The sequence below is a fragment of the Heterodontus francisci genome, chromosome 30 (genome assembly GCF_036365525.1).
Source record: "Heterodontus francisci isolate sHetFra1 chromosome 30, sHetFra1.hap1, whole genome shotgun sequence".
Classification (NCBI taxonomy): Eukaryota; Metazoa; Chordata; class Chondrichthyes; order Heterodontiformes; family Heterodontidae; genus Heterodontus; species Heterodontus francisci.
The window spans coordinates 2,565,245-2,582,469 of NC_090400.1; the positions used below are offsets into that span (position 1 = coordinate 2,565,245).

The 17,225-nt window shown below is 45.5% G+C and overlaps 1 protein-coding gene across 1 annotated transcript in view; it reads right to left on the reverse strand.

Moving 5' to 3' along the window:
• The window catches only part of LOC137346458 (myosin regulatory light chain 2B, cardiac muscle isoform-like), a 49,692-nt gene extending 32,827 nt beyond the window's left edge, over positions 1–16,865 (reverse strand). The window contains exons 1-4 of the mRNA XM_068009909.1: positions 16,782–16,865; positions 16,388–16,463; positions 16,158–16,262; positions 4,403–4,481 (exon numbers count right to left, since the gene is read on the reverse strand). Coding sequence (XP_067866010.1) covers positions 4,403–4,481; positions 16,158–16,262; positions 16,388–16,463; positions 16,782–16,817 — 296 coding nt within the window. The 5' untranslated portion in view covers positions 16,818–16,865. The remainder of the gene's footprint in view (positions 1–4,402; positions 4,482–16,157; positions 16,263–16,387; positions 16,464–16,781) is intronic.
• Positions 16,866–17,225: the final 360 nt, after the last annotated feature.

The following is a 17,225-nucleotide window of genomic DNA, read 5'->3' on the forward strand; positions in this document are numbered from 1 at the left end:
CACAGGACCAGAGAGGAACACAGGACCAGAGAGGAACAAAGGACCAGAGAGGAACAAATGACCATCGAGGAACACAGGACCAAAGAGGAGCACAGGACCAGAGAGGAACACAGGACCAGAGAGGAGTAAAGGACCAGAGAGGAACACAGGACCAGAGAGGAACAAAGGACTAGAGAGGAACAAAGGACCAGAAAGGAACACAGGACCGGAGAGGAACACAGGACCAAAGAGGAGCACAGGACCAGAGAGGAACACAGGACCAGAGAGGAAAACAGGACCATAGAGGAGCACAGGACCAGAGAGGAACACAGGAACATTGAGGAACAAAGGGCCATAGAAGGACAGGGGGTCATGGAGGAACACAGAACTTCAAAGAGGAACAAGGACTTCATAGAGGAACATAGGACCTTAATGAAATACAGGACTTCATAGATAACACGGGGCTCCATGGACAAACACAGGATCTTACAGAGTAAGATGTGGGCGGCACAGTGGCGCAGTGGTTAGCACCGCAGCCTCACAGCTCCAGCGACCCGGGTTCAATACTGGGTACTGCCTGTGTGGAGTTTGCAAGTTCTCCCTGTGTCTGCGTGGGTTTCCTCCGGGTGCTCCGGTTTCCTCCCACAGCCAAAAGACTTGCAGGTTGATAGGTAAATTGGCCATTATAAATTGCCCCTAGTATAGGTAGGTGGTAGGGGAATATAAAGACAGGTGAGGATGTATAGGGACAGGTGAGGATGTGGTAGGAATAGGGGATTAGTGTAGGATTAGAATAAATGGGTGGTTAATGGTCGGCACAGACTCGGTGGGCCAAAGGGCCTGTTTCAGTGCTGTATCTCGAAATCTAAAGCAAGACCTCACACAGCAATGCAGGACCTCATAGAGGAACAAGGGACTCCACTGAGGAATATAATAGTCTATAGAGGAACATGATACTCAACAGAGGAACATGATACTCTATAGAGGAACAGGGAACTCCATAGAGGAACATGAGACACTACAGAGGAACAGGGGACTCCATAGAGGAACATGATACTCTAAAGAGGAATGGGGACTCCATAGAGGAACATAATACTCTACAGAGGAACAGGGAACTCCATAGAGGAACATGATACTCTGTAGAGGAAAGGGGACTCCATAGAGGAACATGATACTCTATAGAGGAAAGGAGACTCCATAGAGGAACATAATACTCTATAGAGGAAAGGGGACTCCATAGAGGAACATAATACTCTATAGAGGAAAGGAGACTCCATAGAGGAACATGATACTCTCTAGAGGAAAGGGGACTCCATAGAGGAACATGATACTCTATGGAGGAAAGGGGACTCCATAGAGGAACATGATACTCTGTAGAGGAAAGGGGACTCCATAGAGGAACATGATACTCTCTAGAGGAAAGGAGACTCCATCGAGGAACATAATACTCTATAGAGGAAAGGGGACTCCATAGAGGAACATAATACTCTATAGAGGAAAGGAGACTCCATAGAGGAACATGATACTTTATAGAGGAAAGGAGACTCCATAGAGGAACATAATACTCTATAGAGGAAAGGAGACTCCATAGAGGAACATGATACTTTATAGAGGAAAGGGGACTCCATCGAGGAACATAATACTCTATAGAGGAAAGGAGACTCCATAGAGGAACGTGATACTTTATAGAGCAAAGGAGACTCCATAGAGGAACATGATACTCTATAGAGGAAAGGGGACTCCATAGAGGAACATGATACTATGTAGAGGAAAGAGGACTCCATAGAGGAACATGATACTCTATAGAGGAAAGGGGACTCCATAGAGGAACGCGATACTCTACAGAGGAACAGGGGACTCCATAGAGGAACATAATACTCTACAGCGGAACAGGGTACTCCATAGAGGAACGCGATACTCTACAGAGGAACAGGGGACTCCATAGAGGAACACGATACACTATAGAGGAACATGATACTCCATAGGGGAACAGGATACTCAACAGAGGAACATGATACTCTATAGCAGAACAAGGGACTCCAAAGAGGAACACAATATTCTATAGAGGAACATGATACTCCATAGAGGAACATGATACTCCATAGAGGAACAGGATACCCTAGAGGAACATGCTACTCCATAGAGGAACACAATACTCTAGAGGAACACAATACTCTAGAGGAACATGATACTCCAGAGGAACATGATACTCCATAGAGGAACAGGATACCCGAGAGGAACATGATACTCCATAGAGGAACACGATACTCTATGGGGCGGCACAGTGGCGCAGTGGTTAGCACTGCAGCCTCACAGCTCCAGCGACCCGGGTTCAATTCTGGGTCCTGCCTGTGTGGAGTTTGCAAGTTCTCCCTGTGTCTGCGTGGGTTTCCTCCGGGTGCTCCAGTTTCCTCCCACAAGCCAAAAGACTTGCAGGTTGGTAGGTAAATTGGCCATTATAAATTGCCCCTAGTATAGGTAGGTGGTAGGGAAATATAGGGACAGGTGGGGATGTGGTAGGAATATGGGATTAGTGTAGGATTAGTATAAATGGGTGGTTGATGGTCGACACAGACTCGGTGGGCCGAAGGGCCTGTTTCAGTGCTGTATCTCTAAACGAAACTCTAGAGGAACATGATATTCCATAGAGGAACAGGATACCCTAGAGGAACATGATACTCCATAGAGGAACATGATACTCTAGAGGAACATGATATTCCATAGAGGAACAGGATACCCTAGAGGAACATGATACTCTAGAGGAACATGATACTCCATAGAGGAACAGGATACCCTAGAGGAACATGATACTCCATAGAGGAACATGATACTCTAGAGGAACATGATATTCCATAGAGGAACAGGATACTCTAGAGGAACATGATACTCCATAGAGGAACATGATACTCTAGAGGAACATGATATTCCCTAGAGGAACAGGATACTCTAGAGGAACATGATACTCCATAGAGGAACACGATACTCTAGAGGAACATGATACTCCATAGAGGAACAGGATACCCTAGAGGAACATGATACTCCATAGAGGAACATGATACTCTAGAGGAACATGATACTCCATAGAGGAACAGGATACCCTAGAGGAACATGATACTCCATAGAGGAACATGATACTCTAGAGGAACATGATATTCCCTAGAGGAACAGGATACCCTAGAGGAACATGATACTCCATAGAGGAACACGATACTCTAGAGGAACATGATACTCCATAGAGGAACTTGATACGCCATAGAGGAACAGGGGACTCCATAGAGGAACACAATACTCTAGAGGAACATGATACTCTATAGAGGAACATGATACTCCATAGAGGAACTTGATACTCCATAGAGGAACAGGGGACTCCATAGAGGAACACAATACTCTAGAGGAACATGATATTCCATAGAGGAACAGGACACTCCATAGAGGAACTTGATACTCCATAGAGGAACAGGGGACTCCATAGAGGAACACAATACTCTAGAGGAACATGATACTCCATAGAGGAACAGGGGACTCCATAGAGGAACACAATACTCGAGAGGAACACAATACTCTAGAGGAACAGGATACCCTAGAGGAACTTGATACTCGATAGAGGAACAGGGGATTCCATAGAGGAACACAATACTCTAGAGGAAAATGATATTCCATAGAGGAACTTGATATTCCATAGAGGAACACGGTGCTCAACAGAGGAACACAATACTCTCGAGGAACATGATGCTCCATAGAGGAACACGATGCTCAACAGAGGAACACAATACTCTCGAGGAACATGATGCTCCATAGAGGAACACGATGCTCAACAGAGGAACACAATACTCTAGAGGAACATGATGCTCCATAGAGGAACACGATGCTCAACAGAGGAACACAATACTCTAGAGGAACATGATACTCCATAGAGGAACTTGATACTCCATAGAGGAAAATTATATTCCATAGAGGAACAGGTTACCCTAGAGGAACATGATACTCCATAGAGGAACACAATACTCTAGAGGAACATGATACTCCATAGAGGAACAGGGGACTCCATAGAGGAAGACAATGCTCAACAGAGGAACACAATACTCTATGGAGGAACACAATACTCCATAGAGGAATGGGGGACTCTATAGTGGAACAGGGGACTCCATAGAGGAACATGATACTCCACTGAAAAACACAGTACTCCACAGAGAAACACTGGATCTCATATAGCAATAGAGGATTGCACAGAGGAATACAGATGTTCATAGAGGAACACAGGATCTCATGGAGGAATATAGGACTTCATGGAAGAATGCTGTAAAATGTTTACAACCAAAGAGTATGTTAAAAGCATTTGGAGACTTTGATCACATGCCCTGGCTGATGCTTCTGCTTAAATCTACAAGAAGTGGAAAGAATAGAATGTTTGTTTTACACTTACTAGTCTGCTTTGATATGTCCTTTGGCTTCTGGGTCAAAAATCTTGAAAGCATTTAGAATTGTTTCTTCGGGATCAGCACCTGGGGAAAGCCACAGGAAGAAATAGATCATTAGCAACTACATTTGGGTGTCAGGGCACTAAATGTAATCTTGCGGTCATTATTTTTGGCTCCAATTTTAATATTCTTTTCAGGCCCTCTCCACATGAGGTCATTCACTCACCAAATATGGTCATTCAGAGAGGCGGACAGACACTGATCAGGAGTTGGGAGAATTAGGGGAGGTAACCAACGGCATGGATGAATTGCCCATTTTGCAGATGCATTTGAAAGTGAGAATAAATGTAGCAAAGGGGTGAGCTTCACTTGAACAAAGTGGGTGAAGCTGTCCCTGTTTTCCATGCCATTCCATTGAGAAAGCGTCCTGCTTCTGCTCTGTGCTAACAAATGGCATCAAGTGAGATCAGGAATTCCGTGTGAGAGCAATTATGGATGTATTAGAAACATAGAACCAGAAAATTTGCAGCACACGAGGCCATTCAACCCATCGTGCCTGTGCCAGTCGAAAAAGTCAGCCAGCCTAATCCCACTTTCCAGCTCTTATTTTATGCCAGAGTTTATATGTATTGTTTTTATTTCTATCCCTACTTTTATGGTCTTCCTGACTCTCTCACATCATGCACCATTCCCAATTGTGACAAGATCCAGATGAATTCCTTTTGTGCTTTTTAATGAGTTTATTGTTGATCCAGTGATGAGTAGTGTACACTGTGTGACTTGCTTGGTCACGTTTCTTCCTTGTCAGTCGGGACATTACTGGCCATTGCTCACTTGCTCTACTCTTCTCGAGTAGCAATGGGCCAACAGACTTCCTCCAGTAAGTTTCATTGGTCCTATTGCTGTTTAAAGTATTTTACTCTTTGTTAAGGGAGATTTTGACATTTTATTTCATATAATTTTGAAGTAACTTCAAAGAGAGAATTTACATTTCTATAACACACATTCACAGCAAGTCTCAAGGTCTTCACAACCAATAATTTAGTTTAGAAGCACAGTCACTGTTGTTATGTAGGTAAAATGGCAGCCAATCCCTATACAGCAGGGTCCCACAAAGTATAAATGAGAGAATTGACAAGGTAGTCTGTTTTTCTTTTTAGTGGTGGCGGTAGAGGGAAGGATTTTTCCCAGAATACTAGAGCACTCTTTGCTGTTCTACCAGGAGAGTTCAAATGGAAGCTTTCATAGCTTATGCAATTCCAAAATGAAGGCCTGGAGACCAATTATCTGTGAGACCAGACTGAGTTTGTTGATTTGGAAATTAATCAGGATACCATGCTTTTGTTTTAGGTTCTAATTAAATTGTAAATGGCAAAGGCATTAACAGCTACTTGGAAAGTAATCACCTGATAAATAGCTCTTTATACACAGCTGAGTGCCAGCTTTGATTTCAGAGGCCTTGGTACTAGACAGGTATTAGAAAATTATCCGTTCCAGTATGAAATCTGAGCTTCATTAATGATCTGAGATTTGCAGCATCCACAGACAAGATGACATCTGAAAGGCCCAGCAAAACACTAATCTGCTACATCCTTGTTGCTTATTTCAAAAAGAATATTTTAATCCCTGATGGGCTGGTTCCAAATTTGTTTTAAATAGCTGTTGGGAATTTTCTCGAGGGTGCCTCCTTATTGGCTGCCATAACTTTGACAGGAGATCAAAGTAATCCTTTGGGGTGGGAAGAGAGGAGGTAAAAGGGCAGGTGTTGCATCTCCTGTGCTCGTATGGAAAGATGTTGTGGGAAGGGGAGGGGGTTCGGGGTGATGGAGGAGTAGATCAGGGGTGTCGCAAAGGAATGCTGAAAGGGGAGGGCAAGATGTGTTTGTTGGTGGCATCATGCTGGAGGTGGAGGAAGTGGTGGAGGATAATCTGTTGAATAAGGAGGCTATGGGGGTGAAGGAGAGGACACAGGGAACCCTTTCATGGTTCTGGGAGGGAGGTGAAAGGGGTGAGAGCAGAAATGTGGGAAATGGGCCAAACACGGTCAAGGGCTTTGTCAACCAGGGTGGAGGAGAATCCTCGGTTGTGGAATAAAGACATATTGGAAGTGTTAATTTGGAAGGTCGCATCATCAGAATGGATGCAACTGAGATGGAGAAACTGGGAGAATGGAATAGAGTTCTTACAGGAAGCAGGGTGTGAAGAAGTAAAGTCAAGGTCGCTGTGGAAGTCATATGGCTTATTGCGAATATTTGTTGATTGCCTATCCCCAGAAATGGTGATAGAAAAGTCGAGGTAGGTAAAGGAAGAGTTGGAGATGGACCATGTGAAGGTGAAAGAAGGGTGGAAATTGGAAGCAAAGTTCAGGGCGAGAGCAGGAAATGGCACTGATACAGTCATCAGCGGTGAGGGAGGGGGCCTGAGTAGGAATGAAACAAGGAATGTTCCACTAAAAGACAGGAATAGCTAGGTCCCATGCAGGTTCCTATAGTAACACCTTTTATTTGGAGGAAGTGAAATGAGCGAAAGGAGAAGTTGTTCAATGTAAGAATAAGTTCAGCCAGGCAGAGGAGGGTGGTGCTGGATGGGGACTGGTTGAACCTCTGTTCAAGGAGGAAGCGGAAAGCCAATGAGACATAGAGTTATACTGCACAGAAACAGGCCCTTCGGCCCATTGTAACTGTGCCGGCCATCAAGCTCCTAACTATGCTAATCTTATTTTCCAGCACTTGGCCCGTAGCCTTGTATTCTATGGCATTTCAAGTGCTCATCTAAATACTTCTTAAATGTTGTGAGTATTCCTGCCTCTACCACCTCTTCAGGCAGTGTGTTTCAGATTCCAACCACCCTCTGGGTAAAAACTTTTTTCCTCAAATCCCCTCTAAACCTCCTGCCCTTTACCTTAAATCTATGCCCCCTGGTTATTGACCATAGTTCTGACGTTTCAGCTTGCAAAACGAAGGGCTGGTACCTTCTTTCCTTTTTTCATGTTGTTTGGTACGGTGTTGCAGTCCGCTTTTCGGGCAATGACCCTGAGCTCCAAGCACCCATTGAAGCAGGTGGACTGTGGCGGGACAGAACCTTACTGACCGGGGGCTGCCCGGTTTGAGGCAGGCGGTAGCTGTCCAGTGAGATGCGATGACCTCTCACACTGACAAAGGCAATCCGTGGCGCCCAATCTCTATGCCAATTGAGCTGGACTGATAACCCATAACTGCTGCCTTCCGTGTTGTTTTGGTCACTGTGAGGCGACTATGGAATGACCTCTCCATGGCGCATGCCTGGGCGGATGTATGGAGGTTGTGAGTTGCCCAAGCGTCAAAACCCCCCTCTCAGCCTTCCTGGTGGGGTCCAAAGGAGTGCAGAGCACGACGTTTGGCACCGGTATGGCTGCAGTAACTGCCGGAAACATGCCAAAGGTGACACATGAACGCCTACGGGGTTCCACTCCGGATTTACTGTTAGGGTTTACTCCCTTAGCCTTGGTCTCTCCCGAGATGCCCACAAGGCAGTGGGGTTGTTCGGGCTCCTGTTCAGGGATAGGTGGATGCCGGTGGGAGGAGGGGGTGCGAGGGGGAGGGGTGGAGGGAAGGGGGTGCGAGGGGGTGCTGGGAAGGGGGCTGTAGAGGGGTGGGGGGGTGCAGGGGAAGGGGGTGCAGGGGGAAGATGGTGCGAGGGGGGAGCTGGGAAGGGGTTGCGAGGGGGGAGTGGGTGGGGGAAGAGGGTGCGGGGGGGTGAGCTGGGAGAGGGGAGCTGGGAAGGGGAAGCGGGGGTGGGGGGGGGAAGGGGGTGCAGGAAATAAAACATTTCATCAGTGCCCACCATCGACGCCAGGAAAACTCATCCGCGTCCTCCGGGAGGTGGGCGACAGGAGGTGTCCTGGCCTGTCGGAAGACCTTACACAAATCAACGATTCTCAGAAGACCGCCATCATTAACAACGAGCTCAGTAGACTCAATGTGGACATTGCAGCAATTCAGGAGACTCGCCTCCCCGCGAGTGGATCTCTAGCAGAGCAAGACTACACCTTCTTCTGGCAGGGTAGGGATCCTGAAGAACCAAGACAGCATGGAGTGGGCTTCGCCATTAGAAACTCTTTGCTCAGCATGATCGAGCCTCCCTCAAATGGCTCGGAACGCATACTGTCCATCCGACTGCTCACCGCCTCTGGTCCAGTACACCTACTCAGCATCTATGCTCCAACACTCTGCTCCCCACCTGAAGATAAAGACCAGTTCTACGAGGAACTCCATAATATCATTAGTAGTATCCCCAATACCGAACATCTGTTCCTGCTGGGGGACTTTAATGCCAGGGTGGGGCCGACCATGACTCATGGCACTTCTGACTTGGGCACTATGGCGTTGGAAGGATGAATGAGAATGGACAGAGACTGCTTGAGTTGTGTACCTATCACAACAACTGCATCACAAACTCGTTCTTTCACACTAAACCCTGTCACCAGGTTTCTTGGAGGCACCCAAGATCACGTTGTTGGCACCAGCTGGACCTCATCGTCACAAGGCGAGCCTCCTTAAACTGTGTTCAAATCACACGCAGCTTCCACAGTGCGGACTGCGACACCGACCACTCCCTGGTGTGTAGCAAGGTTAGACTCAGACCAAAGAAGCTGCATCACTCCAAGCAGAAGGGCCACCTGCGCATCAACACGAGCAGAATTTCTTATCCACAGCTGTTATAAAAATTTCTAAATTCACTTGAAAAAGCCCTTCAAAACACTCCCACAGGGGATGCAGAGACCAGGTGGGCCCACATCAGAGACACCATCTATGAGTCAGCCATGACCACCTATGGCAAACGTGTGAAGCGGAATGCAGACTGGTTTCAATCTCACATTGAAGAGCTGGAACCTGTCATAGCCACTAAGCACATTGCACTGCTGAACTACAAAAAAGCCCCCAGCGATTTAACATCCGTAGCACTTAAAACAGCCAGAAGCGCTGCACAAAGAACAGCCAGGCGCTGCGCAAATGACTACTGGCAACACCGATGCAGTCATATTCAGCTGGCCTCAGACACTGGAAACATCAGAGGAATATATGATGGCATTAAGTGAGCCTTTGGGCCAACCATCAAGAAGATCGCCCCCCTCAAATCTAAATCAGGGGACACAATCACTGACCAATGCAAGCAAATGGACCACTGGGTTGAGCACTACCTAGAACTGTACTCCATGGAGAATGTTGTCACTGAGACCGCCCTCAATGCAGCCCAGTCTCTGCCAGTCATGGATGAGCTGGATGTACAGCCAACAAAATCGGAACTCAGTGATGCCATTGATTCTCTAGCCAGCGGAAAAGCCCCCGGGAAGGATGGCATTACCCCTGAAATAAGCAAGAGTGCCAAGCCTGCCATACTCTCAGCACTCTATGAACTGCTTTGCCTGTGCTGGGATGAGGGAGCAGTACCCCAGGACATGCGCGATGCCAATATCATCACCCTCTATAAAAACAAGGGTGACCGCGGTGACTGCAACTACCATGGAATCTCCCTGCTCAGCATAGTGGGGAAAGTCTTTGCTCGAGTCGCTCTGAACAGGCTCCAGAAGCTGGCCGAGCGCCTCTACCCTGAGGCACAGTGTGGCTTTCGAGCAGAGAGATCGACCATTGACATGCTGTTTTCCCTTCGTCAGCTACAGGAGAAATGCCGTGAACAACAGATGCCCCTCTATGTTGCTTTCAATGATCTCACCGAAGCCTTTGACCTCATCAGCAGACGTGGTCTCTTCAGACTACTAGAAAAGATCGGATGTCCACCAAAGCTAATAAGTATCATCACCTCATTCCATGACAATATGAAAGACACAATTCAGCATAGCGGCACCTCATCAGACCCCTTTCCTATCCTGAGTGGCGTGAAACAGGGCTGTGTTCTCGCACCTACACTGTTTGGGATTTTCTTCTCCCTGCTGCTCTCACATGCGTTCAAGTTTTCAGAAGAAGGAATTTTCCTCCACACAAGATCTGGTGGCAGGTTGTTCAACCTTGCCCATCTAAGAGCGAAGACCAAAGTATGAAAAGTCCTCATCAGGGAACTCCTCTTTGCTGACAATGCTGCATTAACATCTCACACTGAAGAGTGTCTGCAGAGACTCATCGACAGGATTGCGGCTGCCTGCAACGAATTTGGCCCAACCATCAGCCTCAAGAAACCAAACATCATGGGACAGAACATCAGAAATGCTCCATCCATCAATATTGGCGACCACGCTCTGGAAGTGGTTCAAGAGTTCACCTACCTAGGTTCAACTATCACCAGTAACCTGTCTCTCGATGCAGAAATCAACAAGCGCATGGGAAAGGCTTCCACTGCTATGTCCAGACTGGCCAAGAGAGTGTGGGAAAATGGCGCACTGACACGGAACACAAAAGTCCAAGTGTATCAAGCCTGTGTCCTCAGTACCTTGCTCTATGGCAGCGAGGCCTGGACAACGTATGTCAGCCAAGAGCGACGTCTCAATTCATTCCATCTTCGCTGCCTTTGGAGAATCCTTGGCGTCAGGTGGCAGGACCGCATCTCCAACACAGAAGTCCTCGAGGTGGCCAACATCCCAGCTTATACACACTACTGAGTCAGCGGCGCTTGAGATGGCTTGGCCATGTGAGCCGCATGGAAGATGGCAGGATCCCCAAGGACACATTGTACAGCGAGCTCGCCACTGGTATCAGACCTACCATGTCTCCGCTTTAAAGACGTCAGCAAACGTGACATGAAGTCCTGTGACATTGATCACAAGTCGTGGGAGTCGGTTGCCAGCGATCGCCAGAGCTGGCGGGCAACCATAAAGGCGGGGCTAAAGTCTGGCGAGTCGTAGAGACTTAGCAGTTGGCAGGAAAAAAGACAGAAGCGCAAGGGGAGAGCTAACTGTGTAACAGCCCCGACAACCAATTTTTTCTGCAGCATCTGTGGAAGAGCCTGTCACTCTGGAATTGGCCTTTATAGCCACTCCAGGCGCTGCTCCACAAACCACTGACCACCTCCAGGCGCTTACCCATTGTCTCTTGAGATAAGGAGGCCAAAGAAGAAGAAGGTTATTGACTCCTCCGCTAAGGGAAAAAGTTTCTTCCTATCAATGTCCCTCAAAATTTTGTATACCTCAATCATGTCCCCCCTCAGCCTTCTCTGCTCCAAGGAAAACAACCCTAGCCTTTTCAGTCTCTCTTCATAGCTGAAATGCTCCAGCCCAGGCAACATCCTGGTGAATCTCCTCTACACCCTCTCCAGTGCAATCACATCCTTCCTATAGTGTGGTGCCCAGAACTGTACACAGTACTCCAGCTGTGGCCCAACCAGTGTTTTATACAGCTCCATCATAACCTCCCTGCTCTTATATTCTATGCCTCAGCTAATAAAGGCAAATATTCCATATGCCTTCCTAACCACCTTATCTCCCTGTGCTGCTGCCTTCAGTGATCTATGGACAAGTACACCAAGGTCCCTCTGACCCTCTGTACTTCCTAGGGTCCTACCATCCATTGTATATTCCCTTGCCTTGTTAGTCCTCCCAAAATGTACCACCTCACACTTCTCGGGATTAAATTCCATTTGCCACAGCTCTGCCCATCTTACCAGCCCATCTATATCATCCTGTAATCTAAGGCTTTCCTCCTCACTATTTATGACACCACCAATTAATGTACACTACAAACAGCAAGGGTCCCAGCACCGATCCCTGCGGTACACCACTGGTCACAGGCTTCCACTCGCAAAAACAACCCTCGACCATTACCCTCTGCCTCCTGTTACTAAGCCAATTTTGGATCCAATTTACCAAATTGCCCTGGATCCCATGGGCTCTTACCTTCTTAACCAATCTCCCATGCGGGACCTTATCAAAAGCCTTACTGAAGTCCATGCAGACTACATCAACTAATTTACCCTCAGACCATCCTCAGGCAGGATGGTGGTGTAGAGAGATTGGACGTCCATAGTGGAGAAGAGACAGTGAGGGCCAGGAAACTGAAAACTGTAAAAGTGGGTAGCGGATATGTGTGAGGAGAGATTGGACAGAAACAGAATTGGGATGGGAAGAAATCAGTTGCAGGAACATGCTGAAACGGTCGGTTTACCAGGAAATCCTGGTTGTGGATCTCAGGAAAGAGGTAGAAGCGGGCTGTCCGGGGTTGGGGTCTACGAGATTGGAGGTCATAGGTGGAAGATCTCCAGAGGAGACGAGGTCAGTGACAATCCCGGAGATGAAGGCTTGATATTTGGTGGTGGGTTTCACAGTCCAGGTGAGGTTGGAGGAAGAGGCAGAGAGTTGGCATGTGGTCTCTGCTAGGTAGAGGTCAGTTCACCAGATAACAACAACACCCTTATCAACAGCTTTGATGACAATGTTAGGGTTGGACTTGAGAAAATGGAATTCACCAAGTTCAAAGGGAGATGGGTTAGAGTGAGTGAGGGGAGCAGAGAATTTAAGATGGCTGATGTCACGCCAGCAGTTCTCAATGACAAGATCTAGTTCCGATGAAAGGTCATCGACGTGAAATGTTAACTCTGTTTCATTCTTCTTCACAGATACTGTCAGACCTTCAGAGTATCGCCAGCATTTTCTGTTTTTACACCTTTTGAGAGTTATTAATGAGTCTGCTTTCCCACCCTTTAATGCAATGAATTGTAAATTGTAACAACTCACTGCATAACAAGATTTCTCCTCATTTCCCCTCTGGACTATTTTGCCAATTTTCTGAAAACTGTCTCCTCCAGCTGTGGAAACAGGCTCTCCCTATCTACTCTATCCAACCCCTCATAATGTTGAATATGTCTATTAAATCTGCTCTTAACTTTCTCTGCTCGAAGGAGAAGAATCCATTCTTCTCTCATCTCTCCACATCACTGAAGTCCCTCAACCCTGCTACCATTCTGGTAAATCGTCTCTGCGGTCTCTCAAAGGCTTTGCCATCTTTCCTAACGTGAGGTGTCCAGAATCGGACACAATACTCTCGCTCAGGCCTAAACAATGCTGTAAGATGGATACCACAATTTCCTTGCTTTTGTACTTTACACCTCAATTTGTAAAGCCAAGGAAGAGTGATTTTTTTAAATGGGCTTTAATGGAGTGAATACAGAAAGACTAGTTCCTGAGGTTAGGGAGCCAGTAATGAGGGGTCATCAATTGGGAATACTCACTTAAAAATTGAGGAGATAGGTTAGGAGAAATTTTATACAGAGAGTTGTTGGTGCATGGAATGTTTTGCCACAGCATGTTTTGCACAGTTGAGGCAGAAACCACTGCATCTTTTAAGGGAAAATGGAATACGTCTTTAAAACAAAGAAAGATACAAGGTCATGGTCTAGTCACACAGACTCATTAGCTTCTTTCTGTAAACTTTAATGATTCTATATTTAATAGTGGAAACACAGAAATGGCGGAGACACTAAATCAGTATTTTGCCTCAGTTTTCACAGTGGAGGACACTCGTATCATCCCAATAGTAACCGGTAATGCAGAGGTTATAGAAAGGGAGGAACTTAGAACAATCATCATCACTAGGGAAAAAGTACTGAGCAAACTATTGGGATTGAAGGCAGACAAGTTCCCAGGGCCTGATGGCCTACATCCCAGGGTCTTAAAGGAAGTGGCAGCGGTGATAGTGGATCCATTGGTTATAATATTCCAAAATTTCCTGGATGCGGGAAAGGTTCCAGTGGATTGGAAAAAAGCTAATATAATGCCCTTATTCAAAAAGGGAGGGAGGCAGAAAGTAGGAAACTATAGACCAGTTAGTTTAACATCTGTCGTTGGGTAATCGTTAGAATCCATAATTAACGAAGTAATAACAGGACGTTTAGAAAGTCAAAACACAATCCATCAGAGTCAGCATGGTTTTATGAAGGGTAAATCGTGTTTGACTAATTTGCTGGAGTTTTTCGAAGATGTAACAAGCAAAGTGAATAAGGGGAATCCTGTAGATGTAGTATATCTGGACTTCCAGAAGGCATTTGATAAGGTGCCGCACAAAAGGTTAATACACAAGGTAAGATCACATGGGGTTAGGGGCAATTTATTAGCTTGGATAGAGGATTGGCTAAACAACAGAAAACAGTCGGGATAAATGGGTCCTTTTCTGGTTGGTAAGATGTAACTAGTGGGGTGCCACAGGGTTCGGTCCTCGAGCCCCAACTATTTACAATATATATTAATGACTTGGATGCAGGGATAGAAGGTACTATAGCCAAATTTGCAGATGACACTAAAATAGGTGGGTTAGTAAGTTGCAATAAAGAAATAAGAAATTTACAAATGGTTAGGTGAATGGGCCAAAATTTGATAGATGGAGTTTAATGTGGATAAGTGTGAGGTTATCCATTTTGGTCAGAAAAATAGAAAGGCAAATTATTATCTAAATGGAGAGAAATGTCAGAGTGCTTCGGTGCAGAGGGATCTGGGTGTCCTCGTGCATGAATCGCAGAAAACTAGTATGCAGGTGCAGCAGGTAATAAGGCATTTATTGATCAAGGAATAGAGTATAAAAGTAGGGAAGTGTTGCTGTAACTGTACAAAGCATTAGTGAGACCGTACCTGGAGTTTTGGTCCCCTTACTTGAGGAGGGAAGTAGTTGCACTGGAGGCAGTTCAGAGAAGGTTCACTAGATTGATTCCAGAGATGAGGGGTTGGTCTTATGAAGATAGATTGAGCAGTTTAGGCCTTTACTCTCTAGATTTTAGAAGAATGAGAGGAGATCTAATTGAGGTATATAAGATGATTAAGGGGATTGACAAAGTAGATGTAGAGAGGATGTTTCCTCTTGTGGGACAATCTAGAACGAGAGGTTATAGTTTTAGGATAAGGGGTAGCAGATTTAAAACAGAGATGAGGAGAAATTACTTCTCTCAAAGGGTCGTGAGTCTGTGGAATTCACTACCCCAGAGTGCGGTGGATGCTGGGAAATTGAGTAAATTTAAGGGGGAGATAAACAGATTTTTAATTAATAAAGGCTTGAAGGGTTATGGAGAACGGGCAGGAAAGTGGAGTTGAGGCTGAGATGAGATCAGCCATGATCGTATTGAATGGCGGAGCAGGGCTCGAGGGGCTGAATTGCCTACTCCTGCTCCTAGTTCTTATGTTTTTATGTTCTTTCTGATATAAGTAATTGCAGTCTCAGTTCATCTTATACTGAGCACAAGAGAACTAACGATTCATTGCAATTCAATACTGTAGCCTACAAATAACTTATGGTAATATTGAGGGCTCAATATTTAATGTGCTTGCAATGACATTCCACTACCAACTGTTTGAACAGAGGAATTAACCCTGTCTAAAATAAACATGGTAACACCTCCCGTACAAGAATAGACAAAGGAAGATCATATAAACCAATTGCTAATATGATCAAGATTTATTTTGATATTATCAGTCAGTAAAAATGTCAGGAGTGTGGAATGAAAACGTTTCTTCCTGAAATAGGGATGTTTTTCTGACACTGGAACTAAGGCGCATTATTGGACCAGAAAACAAAGGAAGTATTACTCTGTATAGAATCAGACTGACAGTGATGACAGATCTTGGAAACTGCTACACTTCAGCACTTTGAGAGAAAAGTAATCAAAGAGATACAGAAATGGAGAGGTTGTGACAGGTGGAGACACTATTCTATTGAATGTACAATGGAAAAGACAAGGTTACTATTGGTGACAAATACACTTAACGTCAGCACTTTACTAAAACTTTATGGGGTTTTTTGTCACATCCTATAATAGATCTCGACATCTCCAATCCTTACTTGCTTCTCCTACCTTTCAGCTTCTCACCGAACATGGTGAGGAAGACGGTGAAGTTTATTGCTCCCGGTGCCTCACTCAACATCGCGTCCAACTCCTCGCTTTTCACGTTCACGCGGCCTGGTGGCAAACCAATTGTATCGCACTTGTTATTATAAACTTTAAAGCATGAATTCACTTCGGGTATCCAACCCTCATGCATTTAGAACATCCTCTGACAGGTAAGTGACTAAATATTTCCCTACCCAGGGCAGCGAACGTGTCTCTTAGGTCATCCTTATTGATGAAACCGTCTCTGTTCTGATCCATGATGGTGAAAGCCTGGAGGAGAAAGGAATAGATTGGAGTTTGAGCGAGAGATAACTGATAGATACATCTTACACTTATTCTGAATATTAGAGATTGACACTTTATTTTACAGTACCCGTATTGTCAAACCATATCACAGCTCAGAGTTTTAGTCTGGTCTGTATTACAAAGTTGAATTTGGTATACTTTTTTCATGACTTAATGTTTAAGGATAACTGTACAGGGTTTCGAGATTCTAGCTCGACACAGTTTGATGTTGGAGGGTAAACTGACTGAGGAATCTGCTTTCTTCATTCTGGTTCTGGTTCTGGTCAGAAATCTCACGCTTACCTCTTTGAACTCTTGGATCTGAGTTTGGTCAAACATTGAGAAGACATTGGAACTCCCTCCCTCCAACTTCTTCTTTGCCTTCTTTGGGGACTAAAACAGATCAAAAGATAGACAACTTCAAACTCTCAAGTAACAGGAAGCAGAGCGAAGTGCAGGTTCTAGAGAAAGAAAAAGGCGAGGAGCGAGAAACCAAGGGAATTAGGAAGGGGAGAGTTGATGTGAAACTAGAAAACGGCAATGATTTCCAACAATTACCACCTTTAATAGAACCGAAAGAAATCAGTGTAATGCTGGTGGACTGTAAGGTCCTAACTTCCTACCATCTCGATGCTGATCCCTGTAGCTCTTCAACAGACAGCAATCTAGACAAATGAAGGTGTGACCATTCTGTTATATATAGATACTGCGAGAGTAAAAATAAACGTGCTCCAAGTTTAGATCCTG